At 41.3% G+C, this 22,529-nt stretch overlaps 1 protein-coding gene across 6 annotated transcripts in view; it reads right to left on the bottom strand.

Moving 5' to 3' along the window:
• Positions 1-22,529, bottom strand: part of Ahcyl2 (adenosylhomocysteinase like 2) — a 146,407-nt gene that overhangs the window by 51,283 nt on the left and 72,595 nt on the right. For 2 of the 6 annotated variants that reach the window (XM_028762542.1, XM_028762543.1), the window contains exon 2: positions 388-496. The exons of 1 other annotated variant lie outside the window; for it this stretch is intronic. In XM_028762542.1, coding sequence (XP_028618375.1) covers positions 388-496 — 109 coding nt within the window. Of the gene's footprint in view, positions 1-387; positions 500-9,594; positions 9,677-9,745; positions 9,774-9,850; positions 9,926-22,529 lie in introns of those variants that run through there. 3 more of the 6 variants (XM_028762545.1, XM_028762544.1, XM_028762540.1) reach the window with 3 other exon arrangements.

Below are 22,529 nucleotides of genomic sequence, written 5' to 3'. Positions count from 1 at the left end.
CCTCAATAAAACTCTACTCCAAGGTCCCACGAAATCCAGAGATTAAATTCAGAGATTCTATCTAGAATTTTGGTTTAAATTTTAATTTCAAATATTTTTTTCAAGTTTATTTATCAAGAATGATTGGTCTTGTTGGGCAGTGGTGGTGCACGCCTTTAATCTCAGCACTTGGGAGGCAGAGGCAGGCGGATTTCTGAGTTCGAGGCCAGCCTGGTCTACAGAGTGAGATTCAGGACAGCCAGGGCTGCACAGAGAAATCCTGTCTTGAAAAACAAAAACAAACAAAAAGAAAAAGGAAAAAAAAAGGATTGGTCTTGGGTAGCTGGAAGGTCTGCTGCAGATACCAATTAATTTTGACAGGTGGGTCTATAGCAGCTTAGTACTCACCTGAGCTATAGCTGTCAGTAGATGACTGAGAGATGGACCGAGACAAAGAGCGACGGCCAATTTTGGTGGGACGTTTGTTGAATTCTTGCTTCTGGTCAGCAAACTGAATCTGCTAAGAAAAAGAACCCTCATTGTAGAGAGAAAAAGAACTCTAGTTATATATCTTAGTCACTGCTCTGTTGCTATGAAGAGACACCATGGCCAATGCCAAGACAACTCTTATCAAAGAAAGCATTTAATTGGGGGCTTGCTTTCAGTGTCAGAGGTTTAGTTCATTATCATACAGGGGAGCATGGCAGCATGCAGGTAGGCACTGGAGTATTAGCTGAGGGCTACATCTGGATTCATAGGACTAAAAAAAGAGAGAACAGGTTTTTGAAACCTTGGAATGGGGTTTTGAAACCTCAAAGTTCACCTACAGTGACATACTTCCTCCAGCAAGGCCACACCTCCTAATCCTTCTCAAATAGTGCCACTCCCTGTTGACTAAGCCTTTCAAGGCTATTCTCATTCAAACCAACACCTTATATGAAGAAAACACACCTGTATTTTGAGGAAGCAATTCATTCACAGAGTGCATTATCACAGATTGTTACCTTCCCATGCAGTTTATTTGCTTGAACAAACCCATGTTTGAATAGGACAACTCTTTGGGGCTGAGGATATGGCTCAGTAGATAGTATGCTTTCCTTGTATGCACTAAACTCTTGGTATAGTCCCTAGCACCACATAAACTGGGAGTGGTGGCGCACCCTGTAATCCCAGCACTCTGGAGGTAGAGGCAGGAGACTCTGAACTTCAACGTCATGTTCAACTACTTAGAGAGCTTATATGCTGTGTATATTATAACTGTGACACAGAGAGCAGTATTATGATTAATAAATTTTTAGGAAAGTAAGTCATATTTAGAAACACTTTCTATTGTTTCACTGAAAATGCAAGCTGGACAAAGAAATCTCTGCAATTCCCTGTACACCAATATGTCTAGATGAAAAAACAGCAGGGTACAAAGAGACCCTTGCCTGAAGCTGTGAGCTCCTCAGTATGGCATGCTAATTTTGAGGAAGGTTTTTCATTCCGACAGAACATTCTACATTTCACTGAAATCTCGGCTGTGCCATTCATACGCTTTGTGATGCTGGTCAGGATGATTTTGTGAATCTAATTTTCGCATAAGAACAACAGAAATAAAAGCACTTCCACTACAGCTTTTAGAGAGGGTTAATTCCTCCCACCTACAGCAGGCAACCACTGCAATTTGCTTAAGATTTTCTAAAATGTGTTAGCTTTTTAGATAGTAGTAAATAAGTTAATTTTTAATGTTTAATATCATAAAATATTTTAAAAAGCCAAATGCTTGATTATTTGCCATGGCTACAGATGTAGAAGGAGTAAACAACTGGACTGATTGCATACTCAAATTACACTCTGCAGTTATAGTTGAAGTACCTAATAGTGACTTTCTTGTTAATTTTACCTATGTCTCCTACAGCTGAAGGTTGCTGCTGGTGCTTTACTGATCAAAGCTCCTACCTCTTATTTTATTAATAAGTTTCTCCTAACCAAACATTTAGGCAATTGTTTAGATGATTAGAGGTATAGACAAAAGTTTACAGAAAAGAATTAAAGATCTGACAACTGATTCTACCTTTAATGATAAACAGATGGATTCTCCATGGGCAGAAGTCAGAATGAAATCAGGGACTGAGCACTGAGACAAGGGGACTAATGCCAAAATGAAAGCACTCATACCTCAGGGAATTCCTGGCATTTCCATAGCTGTAACAACAACAATAACAACAACAAAGACTGCACAGTGCTTGAGAGTTCACAAATTGTTTTTAGTAACAGAGCTATTCATTGTATTAGGTGCTCATTGCAGAATGGAAAGTGACAAGTCTGATTATTTTGCTAAGGTACCGATTTACTCCAAAAAGGATAAAGTGCCTTTTCTATGTACTCCAACAGGAGGCCCATGAATCTTTATGTACTTCTAGCACAGCATTTGACATAATGCCTTCCTTTCTGTACTCTCTATGAATTATAGGCTCCATTTGGCCTGATTTTTAATTAACCCTTAAATTCTGGGCACAGATGGGTACCTGTCATATCCTAGGCATCCAATCATGTGCTGAATCAAGAACCCTGGAGTTTATTCTATCTTCATTGTCTGTATTTGACGGAATATTAATAAGCATAGTAAGCATTAAGTCTGCATGAAGTACTTTTTAAGGGTTGATAAAACAGGCAAGGGGAAGGTAGAAGGTGCACAGAACTCAGGTCAGGTTACTGAAGTGGTTCAAGATAATCACATGCCTTCATTCTTTCTCAGAGACCCATCAAGGAAAAGGAATGAACACGTTTCAAAAGAACACAATAAAGTCATATCCTCAGTAGAGTGTCCCTTTTTTATTAAAAAAAATGCTTAAAAGATAAATCTTACCTCAGATATGCAACACTGCCTTCCTATTCCAACCATATACACTAGTATAATATAGCCATAATAGCCACATGTGTGTGCACACAGACAGGCATGTGTACATACTGACCACTAGAGGGGGCCAGTCACTCCCTCTGAGTTGCCCCTATTTAGCTTAGTAACACTGTCATGCAGAGACCCAGATGCACTGTCACTGCAAGGTAGTGTCATGAGGCTGAGCTCCTTGTCCTATAGTCTTTCAGTTGTCCCTGCGCTGATGTTGGCTCTTTCTAAGGAAACAGGCTGAGAATGGCTCTTAAGTTCTCACTAAATTCAAGCCCCCTTCATCTTTATAATATACAAGAATATTAATGAGAAACCACTTAATATAGTAAGTTATACAATTTCCCAATAACGAGTGTTTACTTTTCCCTGATAACCAAACATGAGTTAAGTGGGGCATCTCTGGTGACTGCATCAGTACCATTATACTGTTCTCTCACACAGTCCATTCTGTAAAACAACGATCTGACCAGTGAGCTACAGAACATTGGCAGAATTTACTAAGATTTACCTAACTTTCCTACCTTGTCAGAAACCAGAGTTCTTCCAGGCACCCCTCCTCTTCCACTTCAGCACTGTCTAACACCAAGGCAAGGGAATAAAGAAGCTGGTAGAAATGGGTAGCTCACCACAGGCCAGAGGGAAGGATGAAGGCTGGACAGGAGGGGAAGGAGGGTATAAGCAGCTTGCCTTGGATGGTAATGGCCGCCGCCGCAAGACTGGCAAACAGGAGCTTAGCCTCACCTGGGCTTTAATCCCAGAGTTGCTATTGACAATGTATTTCTTCTTGCTGCTCAGCATAGTGACGATGCCAGCCAGTGGACAGTGACATTACCGGCGGCAGGCCACCTCTTTGGTCCAAGGACCCTTGTGGTAAGGCTTTTAAACTTTCCTCATCAGCAGTTCTGTTGGCTCTGGTTCCAGCTTGCTTCTTTTTTTTTTTTTTTCTTCCCCTTTTGAGGGAGGTGGCTATCTCTGAAGCAGCTCCAACAACCCTTTCAGCCGTACAACAGGATTTAATAATCAGGCAGCCCTGTTAGCCTCTCATCGGCCATTCCTAACCCGGGATGTTTTGCTTATTATTTTTTCCTAACACATCATTACACAGCTCCTCTGACCTCTAGACCTTAACAAGTCCCTAGGTAAGGCCCAACTACATGCATACATCAATGGCTTATTTATATAACCAGTGCACTTTTTCCTGATATAATTAACTTGCTAATTAGGTTCCCTTTTAACTTTACCTCCTCCTTTTCTATGTCAGATGATTTTAGCTAACCTCGCCTCATTAGAAAAAAATTAACTACAGAGCCACTGAAACAATGAGGGAATTTATAAAAAGAAGAAAAACCATGAATGATATCAAGTGGTCAGGAAGCCCCATGCTACACTCTGCCCTTGGGTTAGCCAGGCAGGGGACACTAGATTCAGCTCTATCACCAAGGAAATCAAATTTCTCACTCTTTTTTTTTCTCTCTCAATTATTTCCTTAAAACTTACCTGTAGCTGGGCGGTGGTGGCGCACGCCTTTAATCCCAGCACTTGGGAGGCAGAGGCAGGCGGATTTCTGAGTTCTAGAGTTCGAGGCTAGCCTGGTCTACAGAGTGAGTTCCAGGACAGCCAGGGCTACACAGAGAAATCCTATCTCGAAAAACAAAAACAAAAAAAAACTTATCTGTATACTTATTTAGACACAGAGTCCCACAATGCAGCACATGTTGGTCTGGAGCTCAATATCTTTCTGCCTCAGTTTTCCAAAAGTACCACCTGATGACTGGGTTTGCTTATTTTCTATGAAAGTTTTTACATTCAGTATCTAGTTTTATCTCAAGATTGAAGCTTATTTAGTACTGAGTGATCCCATTCACTTTTTACTTAAAAAAAAAAAAAAAGAAAGAAAGAAAGAAAGAAAGAAAGAAAGAAAGAAAGAAAGAAAGAAAGAAAAGATAGAAAAATCATGTTTAGGGGCTGGAGAGACAGCTCCACGGGTCAAGAGCCCTTGTCTTGCAAGCATGGGGAAAAACGGTGGAATCCTCAGTACCACTGTAAAATGCTGGGCATGGCTGGTACACTTTTACCTTAGCACTTTGGTGTGCAGTCAGATCCTGGGAGCTCACAGGCCAGCCGGCCTAGTGGAAATGGCGAGCTTCCAAGCTTCTGGGTCAGTGAAAGACCTTGTCTTAAAGCAGTACGGCAGACAGTAATAAAAGATATCCAACATCCTCCTCTAACTTCCGCTTGTACACACAGTGTGCATATGCACATATGTTGAGTATACATATCTATACATTTATGAGCACACACATGCATACATCACACACATACAACCCCCCCAACACAAAATTTAAAAAAAAATTGTTCCCTGGACGGTGTGATCACAAGGGATAATTTATCACCGAGTTCCCAGAATCATAGTGACTTTATTATGTGCCAAATAAAGACTCAACCAAATAGAAGCAAAACTGTCTTATTGACTCTGATTTCTGAAAGGAACCCAAGAAATGCTACACTAGATGCCTGCTATGCCTGCTACAGATTTGGGTGGGGATATGATTTGATAGTGAGAAGAGAAAGAAAATAGGAGAGAAGGGAAAGGGAAGGAAGAGGAGGAGAGGAAGAAAGAAGAGGAGAAGGGAGGCGAGAGGAGGACAGGACAAATTGCTTGTTGAGTGGAAGAAAGGCCAAAATGAGAGCTTGTTTTGCAAAGATAATCTTTCTTTCCAGGGAAAAGATCATATTGCAGAGTGTTCTCTGATTCCTCTGGGAGAGGTGGTGTGCTAATGAGTATCACATGCCCACGTTACTTCTATTAGCGTATGCAAGTATCTTTTAAAAAGATTTCTTATTACATGTATTTATGTGGGGAGGTGGTCAGAGGACAACTTGTGGGAGCCAGTTCTTTCCTCCTACTTGGGCTCTGAGGATTGCACAGAGGTCTATCACCTTGACAGCAAGCATCTTTATCTGCTGAGCCACCTTGCTGGACTATGTACAATAATCTAAGAAGTGGGCATTATTATCTTAATTTGACAAAAAGCAAGGTGCTTTTGTTATTATTTAAGTAGTGATGCTGGGAACTGGACTTAGAGCCTCTGGTATTGTAGGCCAAAATTCCTGCCTCAGTTTGACGTCAATTCAGTCTCCAGAACTCATGTAAAGAGAGCCATCTTGGTGGCCCAAGTTTTTAATCCCAGCACGTGAGAGGCAAAGACAAGCAGATCCTGGCTTGCTGGCCAGACAGCCTCGCTTACTTGATGAGTTCAAGGTTAGTGAGGCTCTGTCTAAAAAACAAAGGTAGCCAGTGCTAAGGGACAACAGCCAAGTTGTCCTCCAGCATCTATATACACAGTACCACACGGAAAACTGTGCCCTGACGAAATAAGAGTACAAGAGGGTTCTGAGGGCTACATAATGATATAGAAATCTAAAAATATTAATATTTCTATTCTTTTAAAGCAGAAATTCATAATCTATTATACACAGGTGCCTATAATCCCTAAAAGAGGTAGCATAAAGTTTAGGTTTTATTGCCAAGCAGAGACAGTTCAAATATTCCTAAAGAGTATTTGGTTTTCAAACCAAATGAGCAGTCTAAATGAATTCTTTACCTACAAAAAGGATTACTTTTAGCCCAAAGAATACGCCAGCAAGCTGGCTCTGTGCTCAAGGTTAAGCAACCAGATTTCACATGGACAACTCCCAAGTACTGCAGAGAGTGGTAGGAGGAAAAACATTGAAATGTGAAAACAACAACACTTACTGTTATCTACACAGGTCCAACGAAAGATACTTTACCTGACAGGAGGGCCTGAGGATGAACGATGGCAGTCCATCTACAGAATGAGCCCTCTAATGCCCCAGTACTTTAACTGCCTGGATGAGGCTAAGAAATTCCTTTATGTGGAAACTGCTGAGGAGTGGAGGTTTCAGCAGGAATGCCCAGTGACTGATGGGACTGTCACCTGTGAGGTCTACCTTGTCATTTACTGAGCTTGGGGTTCTCCATACTCTGTCCTGACTTATATTCCTACAAAGGCTCAAGACATATCAGCAAAGAGTATGGCCTGAACCCTCCACTAATCTCAGAGCACAAATGACCCGTTTGCTGGTGATTACTAACAATGGACATTGGGTGGGAGGGTACAACTCTGCCCTATGTTCCTCCAGGAAAGGCTTGTGAGAGGCCTCTGTGTCCCCTGGTAGCAGAGCCATTGCACTGGTGAATTCATTACACTAATCTATACACTGAAAAGTAAGGCAGACATTTGTTAAAACGTTCTTGACATTTTGTCCATATGTTGGCTCTGGCTCGAGTTTTCTATTGGAGATTAAAAGGCACCTCTACAGTTTGCAGGTGAGATCTGAAAATCTATAGGCAATGCACTAGAGGTGCATAGGACTAGCTGCTGGCTAAGCAGTTATCAGTGTCACCTTCAGACCAGACTAGAAGTTAATGACTTGGGCAGTATCTGAAAGCCTCAAAAGTCGATGAAAGATAGCAACTGAGCTCATGGTGTTCCTAAAAGCAAGCCTCTCCCTACTGATCCTCACTGCTTTTCTACTCATTAAAGGCATTTTCCTCATTTTTAAAGTAAAGGCTAAATGAGAGAGATACATCAAAATATTGAAAATGTCCTTTGCACAGTAGGAAGCCCTCAGTCCCATGTCTTAAGCAACAGTCCCAAGTCCCTTAGGACAGCTTTCCTGTCCTCATAAATAGAAAAGCAAAAGGAGCAGACTCAAGAGCATCTCTTTTTGTGAAGACATGCTATCTGGGGACAATGAAGATTGACTTTACAGAATGTAAATTACGAGAACCTTTGTTTTGCTTTGGAGTGACACAGCTGTGTCCAAGTAGGGTTCTCCTGTAGTAATTCTTTTCAGAAACAAAATTTAGTGCCTCACTGAGGTCCCTCCTGTAAGGAAACCAAATTTCCTACTGTCTTGGTTATTACTAAGTTGCTGGAGATTCAAAAACAAAGAAACAAAATCAAAACAAGAGTTAAGAAGCTAGCCAGAGTAATAAAGTGAGTTGTTTCCACTAGTCCAAGCCACTGCATTTGAAATCATCTTACGAATGCAATTGCTTTCCTTCGGATATCTTTTAAATGATCACAATGTTATAAAATTATAAAAAACAATACCAATAGCTTCTATAAAAATGACATACAAAGGCTAGAGAGACGGCTCAGTGGTTAAGAGTACCCGCTGCTCTTGCAAGAGCCCTGGATTCAGTTTCTAACACTCACACAGGTTGGCTCACAACAGCCTGTACCTCTAGTTCCTGGGGATCTGTCCATCCTCTCTTTGACTTGCTCGGCACCTGTAAGCCTGTGGTAAGCATACAGACAACCAGGCACACACATACATGTAAAATAAACAAATCTTTTTTTTTAAATAACAAAAAGTTAGTTTATTTTCACCATTTGTTTTGAGATAGGACCAGCTAGAACCCAGGTTGGCCTCACATTTACAATGTACAGGTAGAATTTTCTACTGGGACTTTGTTAGATCTGGTATATATTTAATCTCATTATTTTAATAGTTATCTCTTTAAGTCCTTAACGCTATAAACTACAGAGAACTTAGAATGCACTATAAAAGTGTAACAAGTTTATAAAAGGGAAGTATATAGACAGGGTCCAAGCAGTCAGACTTAAGTGTTAAAGGACTAGCGATGGATCATCGGATAGAAACACCAGCAGCCAAACCTGATTTAGTCCCCAGAAGGGAGAAGTGACTCCTGCCAGTTGTCACCTGACTTACACATGTGTGTTGTGGCACGTGAACCACCTCCCCCATAGTAAAGTGTAATTAAAAGGGTTTTTAAATACCTGAAATGGAATTTAAAAAGTTATAATTTATTGTCTTTGTTTTTGGAGACAGGGTTTCTTTGTGTAGCCCTGGCTGTCCTGGAACTCACTCTGTAGACCAGGCTGGCCTCGAAATCAGAAATCCACCTGTCTCTGCCTCCCAAGTGCTGGGATTAAAGGTGTGTGCCGCCACTGCCCGGCTTAATTTATTGTCATTATTTGTTTTTCAGATAGGACCAGTTAGAGCCCAGGCTGGCTTCAGACTCACTATGTAGCTGAGGCTGGGCCTGAACTCCTGATTTTCCTGCTGCTACCCTGCAAGTGCTGGTATGACAGGCCTGTGCCCCCATGCTCCACAAGATTGGTTTTATGTGCTAGTTCTTATTAACAAATATCAAATTAAAAATATTTTACTAAAACTATCAGGCAAATATGGTATCTGAGAAAACGGTATGAAGAGAAGTAAAGGTCTTGGTTGGAGCAATACACACACAAGGAGCTGACTGGAAGAAAAAAAAAAGACAGGTAAGAGAGAAATGTTTAAATTTTTCCAGATACTGGAGAATGTAACATTTTTATGAGTTCTAGTTTTGTGTCTTCCTTTCCCCATATTCTTTTTTTATTTTATACCCATGAAGCACAACTTAACATTAACTTGAAAAAGAATACAAAACAATCAAAGAATAATCCGTCTGTGCAGTACACCAGCACAGGAGGTCAGCACCCCACCCAGGCAATCTGCTGCTCTGCCTTTCCCTAGCTTCACTGGCCATTACCACACAGAATGGACCCAGTGCATAGGAGATCATCAAAAGGGAGTAACTGCTTTCCCAGCCTAGATCCCAGCAGTGGCTCCTTACATCTGTCCTTGTCCTATTAGAAGCAGTGTAAGGAGAAAGCGGCAGAACTCACCATCCACTCGGGCATGTGGAAAGCGGAGGTGCCCTCATTACCGTCCCACTTCTCCATAGTGCGGGCTTGCCTAAGGGATGTCCTGAAGCAAAACGGAAAGCTGGTTTGCAAAGGCCAGGGTTACCTGAGAACCCCAGAGAACACCACAGACCTAGTGACTCGGAAGGTCAGGGGTTAAAAGAAGCTCTTATCTCTTTTCACAGAAGCTTCCTGTTCAAATCAAGATCATGAGCCAACAGCCTGGCGAATCTCTTACCAGCCAACCTCAAAACCTCTGCTTGTTACTCAAAATCAGAGCGGATGCCTTGCAGTTCCTACAGGGCACTCTAGCCCACCTCCTCTGTGCCGACTTTCTTCAGCAACAGGCTGGCTTTCTTCTCTGAGTATAAGGCCCTAGTTAACTTTCTCCCGCCCCTTCAGGACACGTCACTGGAAGTGCTGATACCAAGATCAATAAAGATCGAGGTCAAGTAGGCACTCCCCTTTCTTGAGAGCTGCTGATCTAGATCAGTACAGTAAACAGGCGTTTCCTTGAAATCAGAGTTCCTTATGGCTTTCAAGTTCAAGCAGCTACAGAAGTTTTTGTCTGCTCCCGCCAGGGGGCTGGCACCATCACCTATCTCAAATTAAATTCTTAGTGCATCGGAGTTCAGATGAAGTCAGGGAAGATGATTTTTTGCAAAGCTGAAACTTTTAAGGCTGAAAATAAGTTCTGGGACCACAGCTCCCTCTGCTGGCTCCCTCAGGGATGGCGCAGGAAGGTCTAAGGGGCCTTTGTTATAGAAACAGCACAATGCTGACTGGAATGTTTCTCAGAGGTTAGACAGAACTGCTTGCCACCCCTCCCGCCATATGCCCCCTCTCCAAATCTGGGTCCCAGTAAGGGTGTACAGGAGACCCAGGGGTCCCAGACAAGTGCCCCAATGGGTCCAATGCTGATTTTCCTTCATAGGTCTGGGGTCAGGATGAACTAGGATGTCAACACAGTATCCCTTCCTGTGTAAACCATCCAATTAGAAAGGACTTCAGTTATTTCTGCATTAAGGGCCCCCATATAAACGTCCTCCTTTCTGCACATTTCTGAATTTGGAAATAAAGCGTAACTTGAAAAATGTGATTGATATCTATCTCTATCTCTATATATATAGGAGATATATCTGCTTAGTTTATTCCTAGAGGATGTTATCCAATAAGAGTACTGTAGAGGCTGGGAACACAGGGCGTGGAAACAAAGGCAGACAGATCTCTATGACTTTCAGGCCACCTTGGTCTACACAGTGAGATTCTGTCTTGACAAAGAAGAGGAGAAGGAGGAGGAGGAGGAAGAAGAAGACGAAAAGAGGAGAAGGAGGAGGAGGAGACCATAGAGATGTCAGACCTAGTGGTACATTCCTACAATCCCAGAGTTAGGAGATGAAGGCAAGATGATCATGAGTTCAAGGTTATTTATTCTCAGCTACATAGTGAGTATGAGGCCAGATTCCAGAAAACAAGAGGACCACAAATAGCCAAGGAGTTGCTAAGGAGTAAAGCAGTTGTCCAACATGTGCAAGGCCCTAGGTTCAGTCCCTACCATAGGAAGCCCAATAACATAGACCTGAAATACCAGGGACTCCTAAAAAAATTACTGCTAGGCATGGTGACAACATTCTTATAATCTTAGCACTCAGGAGGCAGAGGCAGGCAGATCTCTGAGTGTGAGGCCAGTCTGATCTACCTACAGAGTGAGTTCCAAACCAGCTGGGGACACATAGTGAGACCCCGTCTGAAGGAAAATATCCATTAGTGTTGTTATGAGTGTACATGATATGTGTGTAGGGGAGCATGTGCCAAAGCACATGTATGGAGGTCAGAGGACAACTTCTCAACTGACATCATTAGGCTTGTGCAAGAAATAGCTCTGCCTGGTGAGCTACCTTGCCGGCCCAGCACTATGCTAATCTCTGATGCAGAGGCTCATTTCTCTGAAGCTAATAATCATACTACAATTATGATTACAGTTTTTTCCCCTTTGGGCTTCACAGTTTAAAAGAACAAATCCTTTGGGTATGGAATCCAGGGAAGGGCTGTAATACCTGCTGGGAGATTCCAGACAAGGTAGGATATTAACGACTGACTAGTGGCCTAGAGCAGGTGAGCTGTACTACCTGCTGTTTCCTGAGGTGAAGACCACATGGGTGGCAGCCATGAGCAAGCTGGTTTTGTAATCAGGTAGCCTTGGGTGAGATGCTGCCACTGACTTACCCTCACTATCCCACCAGCTTTCCAATCTAGAAATGAAAACAAAACTGCCGTCTCCCAGTCTGGCGGAGGCTTTAGGAAGAATGAACACACTGAAGCCTAACTCTTTAGTAACATCATTACTGTGCTACGTCCTTTCCCACCTCAGGCCTTTGCTCAAGGTGTTTTCTCAAGCAAAATGTATTTAGTACCTTTACCCCCTTCACCCTCACGTATTCAAATTCTCCAAGATTTGACCGAAATAAGTGTCATCATGAAACCTCGCCTAAAATTAGGAGCTTCTCCTTCATTTCCTATTGCTCTTTGGCCGCAGCACCAAGCCTAGCTCTCTTCACCACAGCTGCTGCACCGTGTGCACATGCCTCAGAGGCTGTAGGCTTCTTAGGGGCTTAGCCAACTTTGATTTGACTATAGTGCCTGGCTTGCAGGAGGAGCCTAAGAAATGATAATGTAAGTTCTAAAATTCTGTGTGCTGTATGGGTATCTTACAACACTCTAGGGACAACTTATATAAGTCAATATATTCAAAATGTTTATGTCCATTTTATAAGATATGGTACATTATCTTATATCTACAAGGATTAATATTACTGACTTACTTCATGGTGAGGTTTTGAAGGCATTTATTTAATCCTTAATTATATTAACTCTGCAAGGATGTATGATGTACTCGCCATTGCCTGGTGTGAATCAATTATAAACTATTGTGATCTAACAATAATGGAGCCTTTAAGAACAAAGCAAGGTCAAAAGTCTGTGTTACTGCCGAAGAAGAGCCTAACCCTTAGAATTACATATGTCAATGACTGGCAAATTACCAAACACTGTTGTTTATATTCCTCGCATAATGACTGAGTAAACAGAGACGGACATAACTTTTGTTTTCTTAGTGTAGGTTTTAACTAAAACAGACTTCACTTAAAAGCTACAATATTCTGCCCCTTTCTGTACTGTCTCTATAATAAAACAATAGCTATTTCATCTGAGAACTTAGGGGATATTAACACATCTGAATTCTGTAAGACATAAGAGACAGGTATATGTTCCAGTTAGAAACTTGATCCCCAATATAACTACACTTCACTATAATGTGTCCTACAAGATCCGTCCACAGCCAGAGCAGGAGTGATGCAACCACACATGATTATACTACAACAGCATTTAGGTGATGTGCTAGCAAGCTCAACAAACTATACTAACTCTGGAAGCCACCCACATCAAAACAACTTAGAAGAAGCTTGCTTTAACTCCAAAAACAGCTAAATGTCCTGTATGCCAGCTGTGTCCCTAGCAGTGGTGACTTGATAGTACGATCATAACCCTCTGAGGCTATGCCAGATAACCCAATGAGCAAGCACATGCTCAGAGTGGAAAAGACATAAAGTTAAGACTTCTTGAGGTCAAAGCCAGAAAAGTGCGCGCACACACACACACAGAGAAGTCACTATGTGGTACAAGTTTCAAGCATCTGAAACCTAGAGTCATAAGGCACAGGGCAATGAATTAGAAAATCTTCTGAGATTATTACTATGACTTACTATGTCTTGGGCAAATCACCTGATGACTCTAAAGACAAACTGAGGGGAAGAATGGACTGTGAAAGATCCAAACATTAACATTCAGTATTTCTGATCCACTTAGTGTCTCTGAGGCCATAAGAAAAAGCAGTCATGACTCTTTAGTCACAGAAGCTATTGGTTATTAAAGGTTAAAGTTCTCAGCCACCTGAGTTCAAAGATCAATCTACTTAGTTATGAGGTTGGTTTGAATTGGCAGGCCTCAGATTTCCCATACCTGGTTATTGTTTGAATGTGTTGAAGACTTGGTGACCAGATTGTGGTGACCAGCAAAGTGGTCATTTGACCATGGATGAAAATTTGAAACCTTGACACAAAATGATCTTCTCTTTATAAGCTGTTTACATCAGACATCTTGTCAGAACAGAATGCTACAATACCTCTTCAAGCTTGAAATGCCAATGCTAATAGGATAGTAGGAGTTGAGCCCTCCCTCCTGGCTCACATCCTCACTCATGGGAGGACTCTCACCTCTCAGTCCTCCCATGTTCTGAAGATTCAACAAGATAAAAGACTTAATAGGCTTTAGGTTAGCTCCAACTCTTACTGGGCTATCCTCAGGCAAACCAAATACTGTTTTTTAAGACTTTGTTTCCTCATTTGTTAAAACATGATAATAATACTATTCTTATATTGTTGGTTTTAAAAATATTTTTATATGTGTGAGTATTTGTTTGCATATATGTATATGCACTGTGTGTGTCCAGTGCCTGCAGAAGCCAGAGAGGCCATCAGACCCTCTAGAACTAAAATTACAGTAAGCTGCCATCTTGGTACTGGTAACCAAACCTAGGTACTTGAGAAAGTAGTAAGTGTTGTTAACTGTTGAGCCATCTTTCCAGTCTTATATTTTTAAAATAAAGATTAAAATATATGTTTACATAAATCCAGTACCAGGAAGCTACACTGCCCTTAACTAGGTATAGCAGAATAGCATTAGATTGTCTGCCTGGCAAAACCTCTCCACTTGCTGTGTAACTTGAACAAATTACCTATTTTCCTTGTGCCTGTTTACTCATCTGTTAAAGGGAACTTTTGAGTGGATCTCGTAAGTTAATAAGTAAGCAGCATAGTAGGGTGCTGGGCCGATGGCTCACTGGGTAGTGAGCTTCCTGGCAATCCACACAACCTCAGTTCGATGTCTGCAATCCAAATGGTGCAAGGAGAGGACTAACTCCAGGAAGCTGTCCTCTGACCTCCATACAAGTACCATTGCACATGTTTTACACACACACACACACACACACACACACCAAACAAACAAACAAACAAAAAGATAAATAAAAACAAAACAGAAAAGCAGAGGCAGACATAGTGACCCACATTAGTAATCCCACTCAGGAGGCAGAAGCTGGAGAATAAGAAGCTCAAAGCTAGTCTGAACTGCATGAGACCTTGTATTAAAACAAACAAACATTGGTAAAAAAAAGTACTTAAAAGAGCAAGGACAGCTGGACACTGCCAGGGCTATGTGAACTTTACTATTATTGCTAATAACACGTACAATTTGTTTCCAACATACCCAAATCCAGTTTTGAATTTTTGTTGTTCTGTTTTGAGACAGGGTCTCATGTAACTCAGACTGGCTTCAAATTGTGTGTGTGTGTGTGTGTGTGTGTGTGTGTGTGACTATTCACAGACACACAAACACATATATATGAAACACATATATATGACCTTCTACTTCTGATCCTCCTGTTTCTACCTCCCAAGCACTGGGATTTTAGGCTGTAACACGAAACCCAGTTTTAAGTGGCTAGGAATCAAACCCAGGACCTTTAGGCAAGTATTCTACCAACTACATCCTCAGCCTCAAGCCTATCTTTTCTTCTTACATATAGTAATTTCATCTATTTAATCAAACCATGAATAGTCACTGGTGTCTACAATGTGCTAGCACCCTAGAGACAGTCTTTGACTTCAAGATGACTACAGCCTAGGAAGAGAGATGTAGGTTCAATCTCTAGCACCAGAGGGAAAAAAATAAAGATGGAGCTATCTAAGAAGAATGATTGTCTACCACGGACAGGGCCCTGGGTTCAATCCTCATCACTACTGCAGTCAATCAATGTAAGAAAATTTTTTATCAAAGACAAAACTCAGTACAGGATATGACATCGGTTAGGGGTGTAGCAGCAGAGAAGGTATATTTAAGTAGAGAGGAAAAGGAGGTACAGAAGTTCTTGGTATGTGGAGGGGAGTGGGGCTAATAGAAGGAAGACACTCTACAATACTGCTTGCTACAGCTCCTTTCTTCCTAATAGCAACTACTTGAAGTTGACCACGGTCATGTCCATCTGAAGAGAAATGTACATAGACATTTTAAAGAAGTTATTAGAATCTCACTCTGGCTTAGTCTCAGCTGATGTCCAGAATGCTGAGAAGAGGCTTTGAGATCATTCCACTCATGGAGGCCTGCAGGGATGCTGAATTCACTTATACATACATGACTATCAGTAGCTTCTTTATTTTAAATCTGACTATGTCATTTTTTTCTTTATAATGCTCCAAAACTGCCCTACTATACTCAAAGTCTCAAGTCCTCAGCATGCTTTGCCTCTGGTCTCCATATTCTCCTACCTCCTCACAGTGAGCAAATGTTCACAGAACATAAATTTGTCTCTTAAATTTTACAGCATGGTTGTAAATTCCTTCAGTATGAATTCCAGTTCCCAGTCTAGGTTAAGAATGAATTCTCAGCAGCCTTAGCTACACAGTCAATCTGGGTTACAAGAAAACTTGTCCCAAAACATTAAACCAATAGTGTTAAGAAGATAGCTTAGTGGATAAAAGACTTGCAATGCAAGCCTGAACCTTAGTTTGCATTCCTGGAACCCCTATAAAAAGCTGGGTGCAGTGGTGAGCACTTGCAATCCTAATGCTACTACAGAAAAACTTGAATCAGAGACAGGAGAATCCCAGAAACTCACTCACCTGGACGCATCAGTACAGCAGCAAGACACAAGGGAATTCTTGTCTCAAAACAAACATTTAAGGCAAGAACTGATTCTGGAAAGTTGTTCTTTGACCTCCCCACACATGTCATGGCAAGCATATGTGTGCACTCACATACCATACACATACACTAATAAAAAGGTTAAACAAAGACTCAACTCTGCACATTTCTGAATAACCCCTGCCACAGTACATATTAATGTTGCTATGGTAGTTGGTTGTTTTCCTATCTCTACACTAGACTTTAAGACTCTCTGAGATTAGTTTTTTATTCCTGTATTTCAAGTGGCTAACATTTAGCAACCAGACAGTGATTTCGAGCTGCTCAGAGTAAGCGGCTAGCTGAGAGAAGATGACTCTAAGACAGGGACCGCAAAGAGAAGAGGAAAGGAAAGGAGACAGGTGTGATCAGGACGTGACAAGACAAACAGAAACAAACGTAACCAAGCTGTGACCAGGCAGCTCTGTGTACCTTCCTGCCACTTGCTAATCCAACCAGGTTTCTTAGATAAGCAATTAAGCAATTAGAGACTGCAGTATACTTGAGCACCAAGCTACTGTCTTCCCTTCCTGTTCAGTCCTTTAACTTGGGAGTGGAGTGTGGACTTAAACCCACAATTCTCCTGACAGAGCAAGCACAGACCTACTTAGGTCAGGGTTCAGTTTGCCTCAAACCTGCCTCAAAGAAAAGCCACGGTTTACCTTAAAACTTCTGAAACCGTAAAAAACAGAATGAGAAACAATTTACACTCAGGACTCTCAATTTTATTATGGAATTGGGCATTGAAAATATTGGGCAGGTAAAATACTGAAGTGTGTGTTTATTAAGTGTCAAATGCAGAGTTTTTACTATATTCTTTCCTTTTATTTAATTTATTTATTTATTTTTTTGTTTTTGTTTTTCGAGACAGGGTTTCTCTGTATAGCCCTGGCTGTCCTGGAACTCACTCTGTAGACCACCAGGCTGGCCTCGAACTCAGAAATCCACCTGCCTCTGCCTCCCAAGTGCTGGGATTAAAGGCGTGTGCCACGACCACCTGGCTAGCTCACACCTTTAATCTCAGCACTTGGGAGGCAGAGACAGATGAATCTCTGATTTCGAGGCCAGCCTGGTCTACAGAGTGAGTTCTAGGACAGCCAGAACTACACAGAGAAACCCTGTCTTGAAAAACAAACAACCCTTAAAAAAAAATAAAAAACAAAAACTAAAACAAAAATTTAAAAGAAGCTGGCATGAACACTGAACTTCCCAATAATGAAAAACTGCTTCTAGGAAATATACAGGGTTAGGCACATGTGATCAACTAATAGATAACCTTGTTTTAGAAGTACTTCTAATTACTGGGGACTTTCGTTTGTTTCTATACTAGAGATTGAACCAAGGCCATTGGGCATGCTAAACTTCTATGTACTGTCACAGGACACATTCACAGCTCCGAAAGTGTTTAAAGACATCTTATTTAATATATATTAAATTCATAAGTTCAAACCCACAGTCAGTAGCACTATATACGTAACTAACATGTTTTCTTTTAAAAATGTTCTTTAGATTTATTTAATGTGTATGTTTTTATGTTTTGCCTGCATATTACACACACACACACACACACACACACACACACACACACACACAATGTGCATGCCTGGTCCCATGGAGGCTAGAAGCATTGAATCCCCTGGAGTTATAGATGGTTGTAAACCACCACATGGGTGTTAGAGATTGCATCTAGGTCCTCTGCAAGAGTAGCAAGTGCTCTTAACCACTGAGACATCTGTCTGCCCAGCCCCAGTGTTTTCTGGGTAACACACAGTATAGGCCTATTTTGTTTAGGAACATGAGACAGCACTTTAGTACTGGCTGTCATTTATTTTTAAATTTTATTTACTTCAGTGTTCTGCCTCCCTGTATGTCTGTGTGAGGGTGTCAGAACCCCCCCCCCCAACTGGAATTACAGATCACTGTGAACTGCCATATAGGTGATGGGATTTGAATCTGTATCCTCTGGAAGAACAGCCAGTGTTCTTACCACTGAGCCATCTATCCAGTTCTGGCAGTCATTTTAAACAATAAAATACAAAAACAAAACAAAACAAACAAAAATGCCACCAAACTCTCAAACAACAACCACTAACTAGATCATGAAATTACTAGACATTTATTGTATGAGAAGCGATTAAGAACACAAAGAATTATCTTGTTTGACCTCAACTGAGGACATGCATGCCAGATGACTCAAATTTTTTTTAACTTATACATATCCATGAAGAAAAACAAAAGAACTATGGGAATTTGGAAGTTACACATACATTTTAGTCAGCAGGTGTGTCCTAGTTTAGTTCTGTTGCTGTGATAACATACTGACCAAAATCACCATGGAAAGGAAAGGGTTTGTTTAGCTTAACAAGTTACAACTGCATCACTGAAAAAAACCAAGGCAAGGAACTCAAGGTAGGAACCCAGAGACAGACTGGAGCAGAGACTATGGAGGAATGTTGCTTATTGGCTTGTTCCCTCTGGTTTGCTCAGCTAATCAAAAAAAATTTTTAAACTTTATTTTATGTGCATAGGTGTTGTGCCTATATGTATATGCACTATGTACATGCCTTATGCACACAAAGGCCAGAAGAAAATGTCAGATGCTCTAGAACTAACAGACTTACAGATGGTTGTGAATTATCATGTGAGCACTGGGAATTGAACCCAGGCCCTTTGGAAGACTAGTCAATGCTCTTAACCACTGAGGCATCTCTCTAGCCTCTTGCTAAGCTACTTTTGTTGACAGAAATATAGAACTAGAAAGCCTGGTTAGTGAAGTTTCGGAAGGAAGTTTTGAGAGTACATCAAGGACTCTATCAAGGTTTTAAGCATGCAATTTTGGATTAAGAATCTAAGGAAGAGCAAGTTCCAGAATAGCTAAGAATACACAGAGAAACCCTATCTCAAAAACCAAACCAAGCCAAGCCAAGCCAAGCCAAGCCAAGCCAAGCCAAGCCAAGCCAAGCCAAGCCAAGCCAAGCCAAGCCAAGCCAAGCCAAACCAAACCAAACAAAACCAAAATCTGTAGAAGTGAAGCCTTTGCTTTACTGGGATGACTGATGCAGGATAGCTGGGGTTGAAAAATCACCAATGATTAAGAAAAGACCAGCATCATTTATGTAAAAATACTTCCCTGGGAAGTATTTCCTCAGGGTTAGTACACAGAAGCTATGGTTCAGAGGGGGGCATGGCTGTATCTCAAGCTGGCAAATAAACTTGGTAATGTCTAAGTGTTTTCTCCCATGTGGTACTAGTTTTTGTGGCACGAGGGCTCAAGATTGAGAAGATCATTGAGAGGAACTGAGACTTGGCAAAGGCTATAGGTGAAGGTGCAGCCCCGGTTTCAGTGAAGACCTCAGAATTGAGGGGTTATGGAGAGAAACTGAGGCCTGGAACCATGTGGCCAAGTTGAAGTCCCTGAAGAAAGGCCAGGAGGCCATTGGTAAAGGTGCAATCTTAGTTGCTGTGGAGACCCCAGCATACTGGAGACGATCAAGGACAGTGGCAGTAGTGGCAGCCTGAGCCTACAGATAAACTAGTGTGTGGGGCAGATGGCAGAGCTGCCTAAGGTCTCTGAAGTCCAGAAGACAGTTCCAGATGGTGAACAATGAACTACAGGATATTCTTTACACTCGAGGATGTTGGTTTTGCTTTGATTTTATTCTAAGTGTTCCCTGGTTCTGCTATTCTCTTGGAATTAGAAAGAATGTAACTTATTTTAGAATTTATAGGAGCCCACAATAGGGATATTGGATTTTTAAAGAGATCTTGGATTTTTAGAGTGTTGAAAAAATTTAAAGACTGTTGGACTTTCTAAGTTGGACTGTGTTTTATATTATGAAGTTAACATGAGCTCTTGGAGACAAACAAAAAAAGGTTATGATTGAATAGTAGTATGTTTGTGTATTAAGCTCAAAAGAGGTCAATTGTGTTGGTTAGTTTCTGCCAACTTGAAACAACTAGAATCCTGAGAGAAAGGCAACTCAATTGAGGAATTGTATCCATTAGCTTGGCCTATGGACGTGTTCCCAGTGCCATCTCTGGACAGGTGGACTTGAGCTGTAAAAAAGTAAAGAGAACAAGATATTAAGTAGCATTTCCCCATGGTCTCTGCTTCAGTCCTCTGAGGACATTAGTATGCATGTGCATGTATAGATACATAAAACACACAAAAAAATCTTTTCTTTAAAAAATAAAGAACTTGGATTTTTGACCTTTGATTGTTACTTGGTTGGTAGAGTGCTTCTCTGGAGTGCAGGTGGCTCTAGGTTAGATTCACAGCACCACATAAAGTAGGCAGAGTGGTATAGGGGCACGTGCCTATAATCCAAACACTTGAGAGGAAGAAGGAGGATGAAGAAGAAGAAGAGGAGGAAGAGAAAGAGGAAGAGGAGGAGGGTCAGAAGTTCAAGGTTATCTCGGGAACACAGGGAATTCCATGCCAGTCTAGACTAGAGGAACTTGGTTTTATACTAAATTTAGCAGGTGCTAGAGGGAGTGACATAGAACAATTTATACTTAACATATCCTACTGTATGGAAAATGGATTAGAGATAGGCAAGAAGAGAAGCTTGGTCAGAAGCTGATACAACAGATGAAGTCAAAAGTTCCACTGTGGACATGTGAGGTCTAGGATATCTCTATAACACTTCTGTTGTTCTGAGGCAAGGTCTCACTGTATAGCCTAGGATGGTCTGGATATCCCCCTGGAAACGAGGCTGATCCCTCAGAGCTGTGGCAACCCTCCTGAGTACTAGAATTATGGGCCTGCACCATCACACTCTGCTCCCTGTGAAACATTTACATGGACACAGAATACAGGCAGGTGTGAGCGCAGAGCTCAGGAAGAGGCCTCAGTGGAAACAGCACAACACTAAGATGACCCATTCCAGTGACAGATTAAGTCCTTATATTCTAGTTCTCACCTGAGAGCTTCAACTTGTATTGTACAAACCAGGTTCTTTCAGGATTCCTTTTTACCCTCTGCCCCTACCACTTACAGTCAGTCACTGAGATAACAGACTCACTTTGTTCATTCTCTAGAAAATGTCCACCAATGCTCAACTGTCCATGATCTGTCCTGTCAACTTTCTCCAGTAAAACTGATATTCCATTTCCAAGAGATAAAGGGGGGAGGGAGGGAAGGAGGGAAAGACAATGGAGGCTAGTTTACTTTGTAATTCCACCTCATGTAACTTGGGAGGCAGAGGCAGGAGGATCACCAGTTCAACCTGGGCTACATAGTGAGAGCCTATCTCAAACAACAAGAAATAAAAACAAAAAAGCAAAGAATTTTGAGCCAGAATTGATATTTAATACTTTTAATTCATCAGAGACCGTCTAAAAGAAATTGGAAAACATTGTCTTTAATTTTTTTTAGATTTCAAATTTTAAATATTTTCATCTCATCATGTTTACAGTGCTCCTACAATCTATATTATCTTTAATTGTGCATGTGAACTATGCACATGATATGTAAATGTGAATACAAGGGCCTTCAAAGGCCAGAGACATCGCGGATGCTGGGAACAGAAGGGTCCTCTGAGAGAGCAGTATGTACTCTTAACTGATGAGCCATCTCTCCAAAACAAACTCTCACCTGTGTATTGATAGGCAGTTAGTCTAGTCCCACTGCCTTGCCTTTACACTAACGTGCTGGAAGTTTGATTTATCATTGCTCATGTGTGAAAAGGTATTGGGAATCACACACACACCAGGAAATCACAAGACCACACTTGGAGAGTCTCATTGTGAGGCCTGTTAACTAAAACAAGGCTCTTTGAAGGAAGTGGGCATGACTGATTGTCACCTGCAAATTGATATGTTAGAAAGGTCGGCTCATTCTTACAAGTGTATACCCTAACCATTCATAATCTACCACTGCAAGGGGATTTCCATTCCACCTTCCCCTCCTATTTCTGGGGCTTTTCAAAGTCAAAAGAGTTTTCACAAAATACTAAAATGTCATTTGTCTTTTTTCACTTTCCATTCTCTCACTAATACAGATGGGCTTTCTAGAAGCTGTAGGATATTTGATAATGTCATTACTATCGTGTATAAATGCTCTCACCACTACTGCAGTGCTCTTACCATCTTTGGCCACAACCACTACAACCCCTGTAGCT

The sequence above is a fragment of the Grammomys surdaster genome, unplaced genomic scaffold (assembly GCF_004785775.1).
Source record: "Grammomys surdaster isolate TR1022 unplaced genomic scaffold, NIH_TR_1.0 134, whole genome shotgun sequence".
NCBI classification, from domain to species: Eukaryota; Metazoa; Chordata; class Mammalia; order Rodentia; family Muridae; genus Grammomys; species Grammomys surdaster.
The sequence above is the reverse complement of the archived record's forward strand: the minus strand, read 5'-3'. Positions and strand labels throughout refer to the sequence as shown.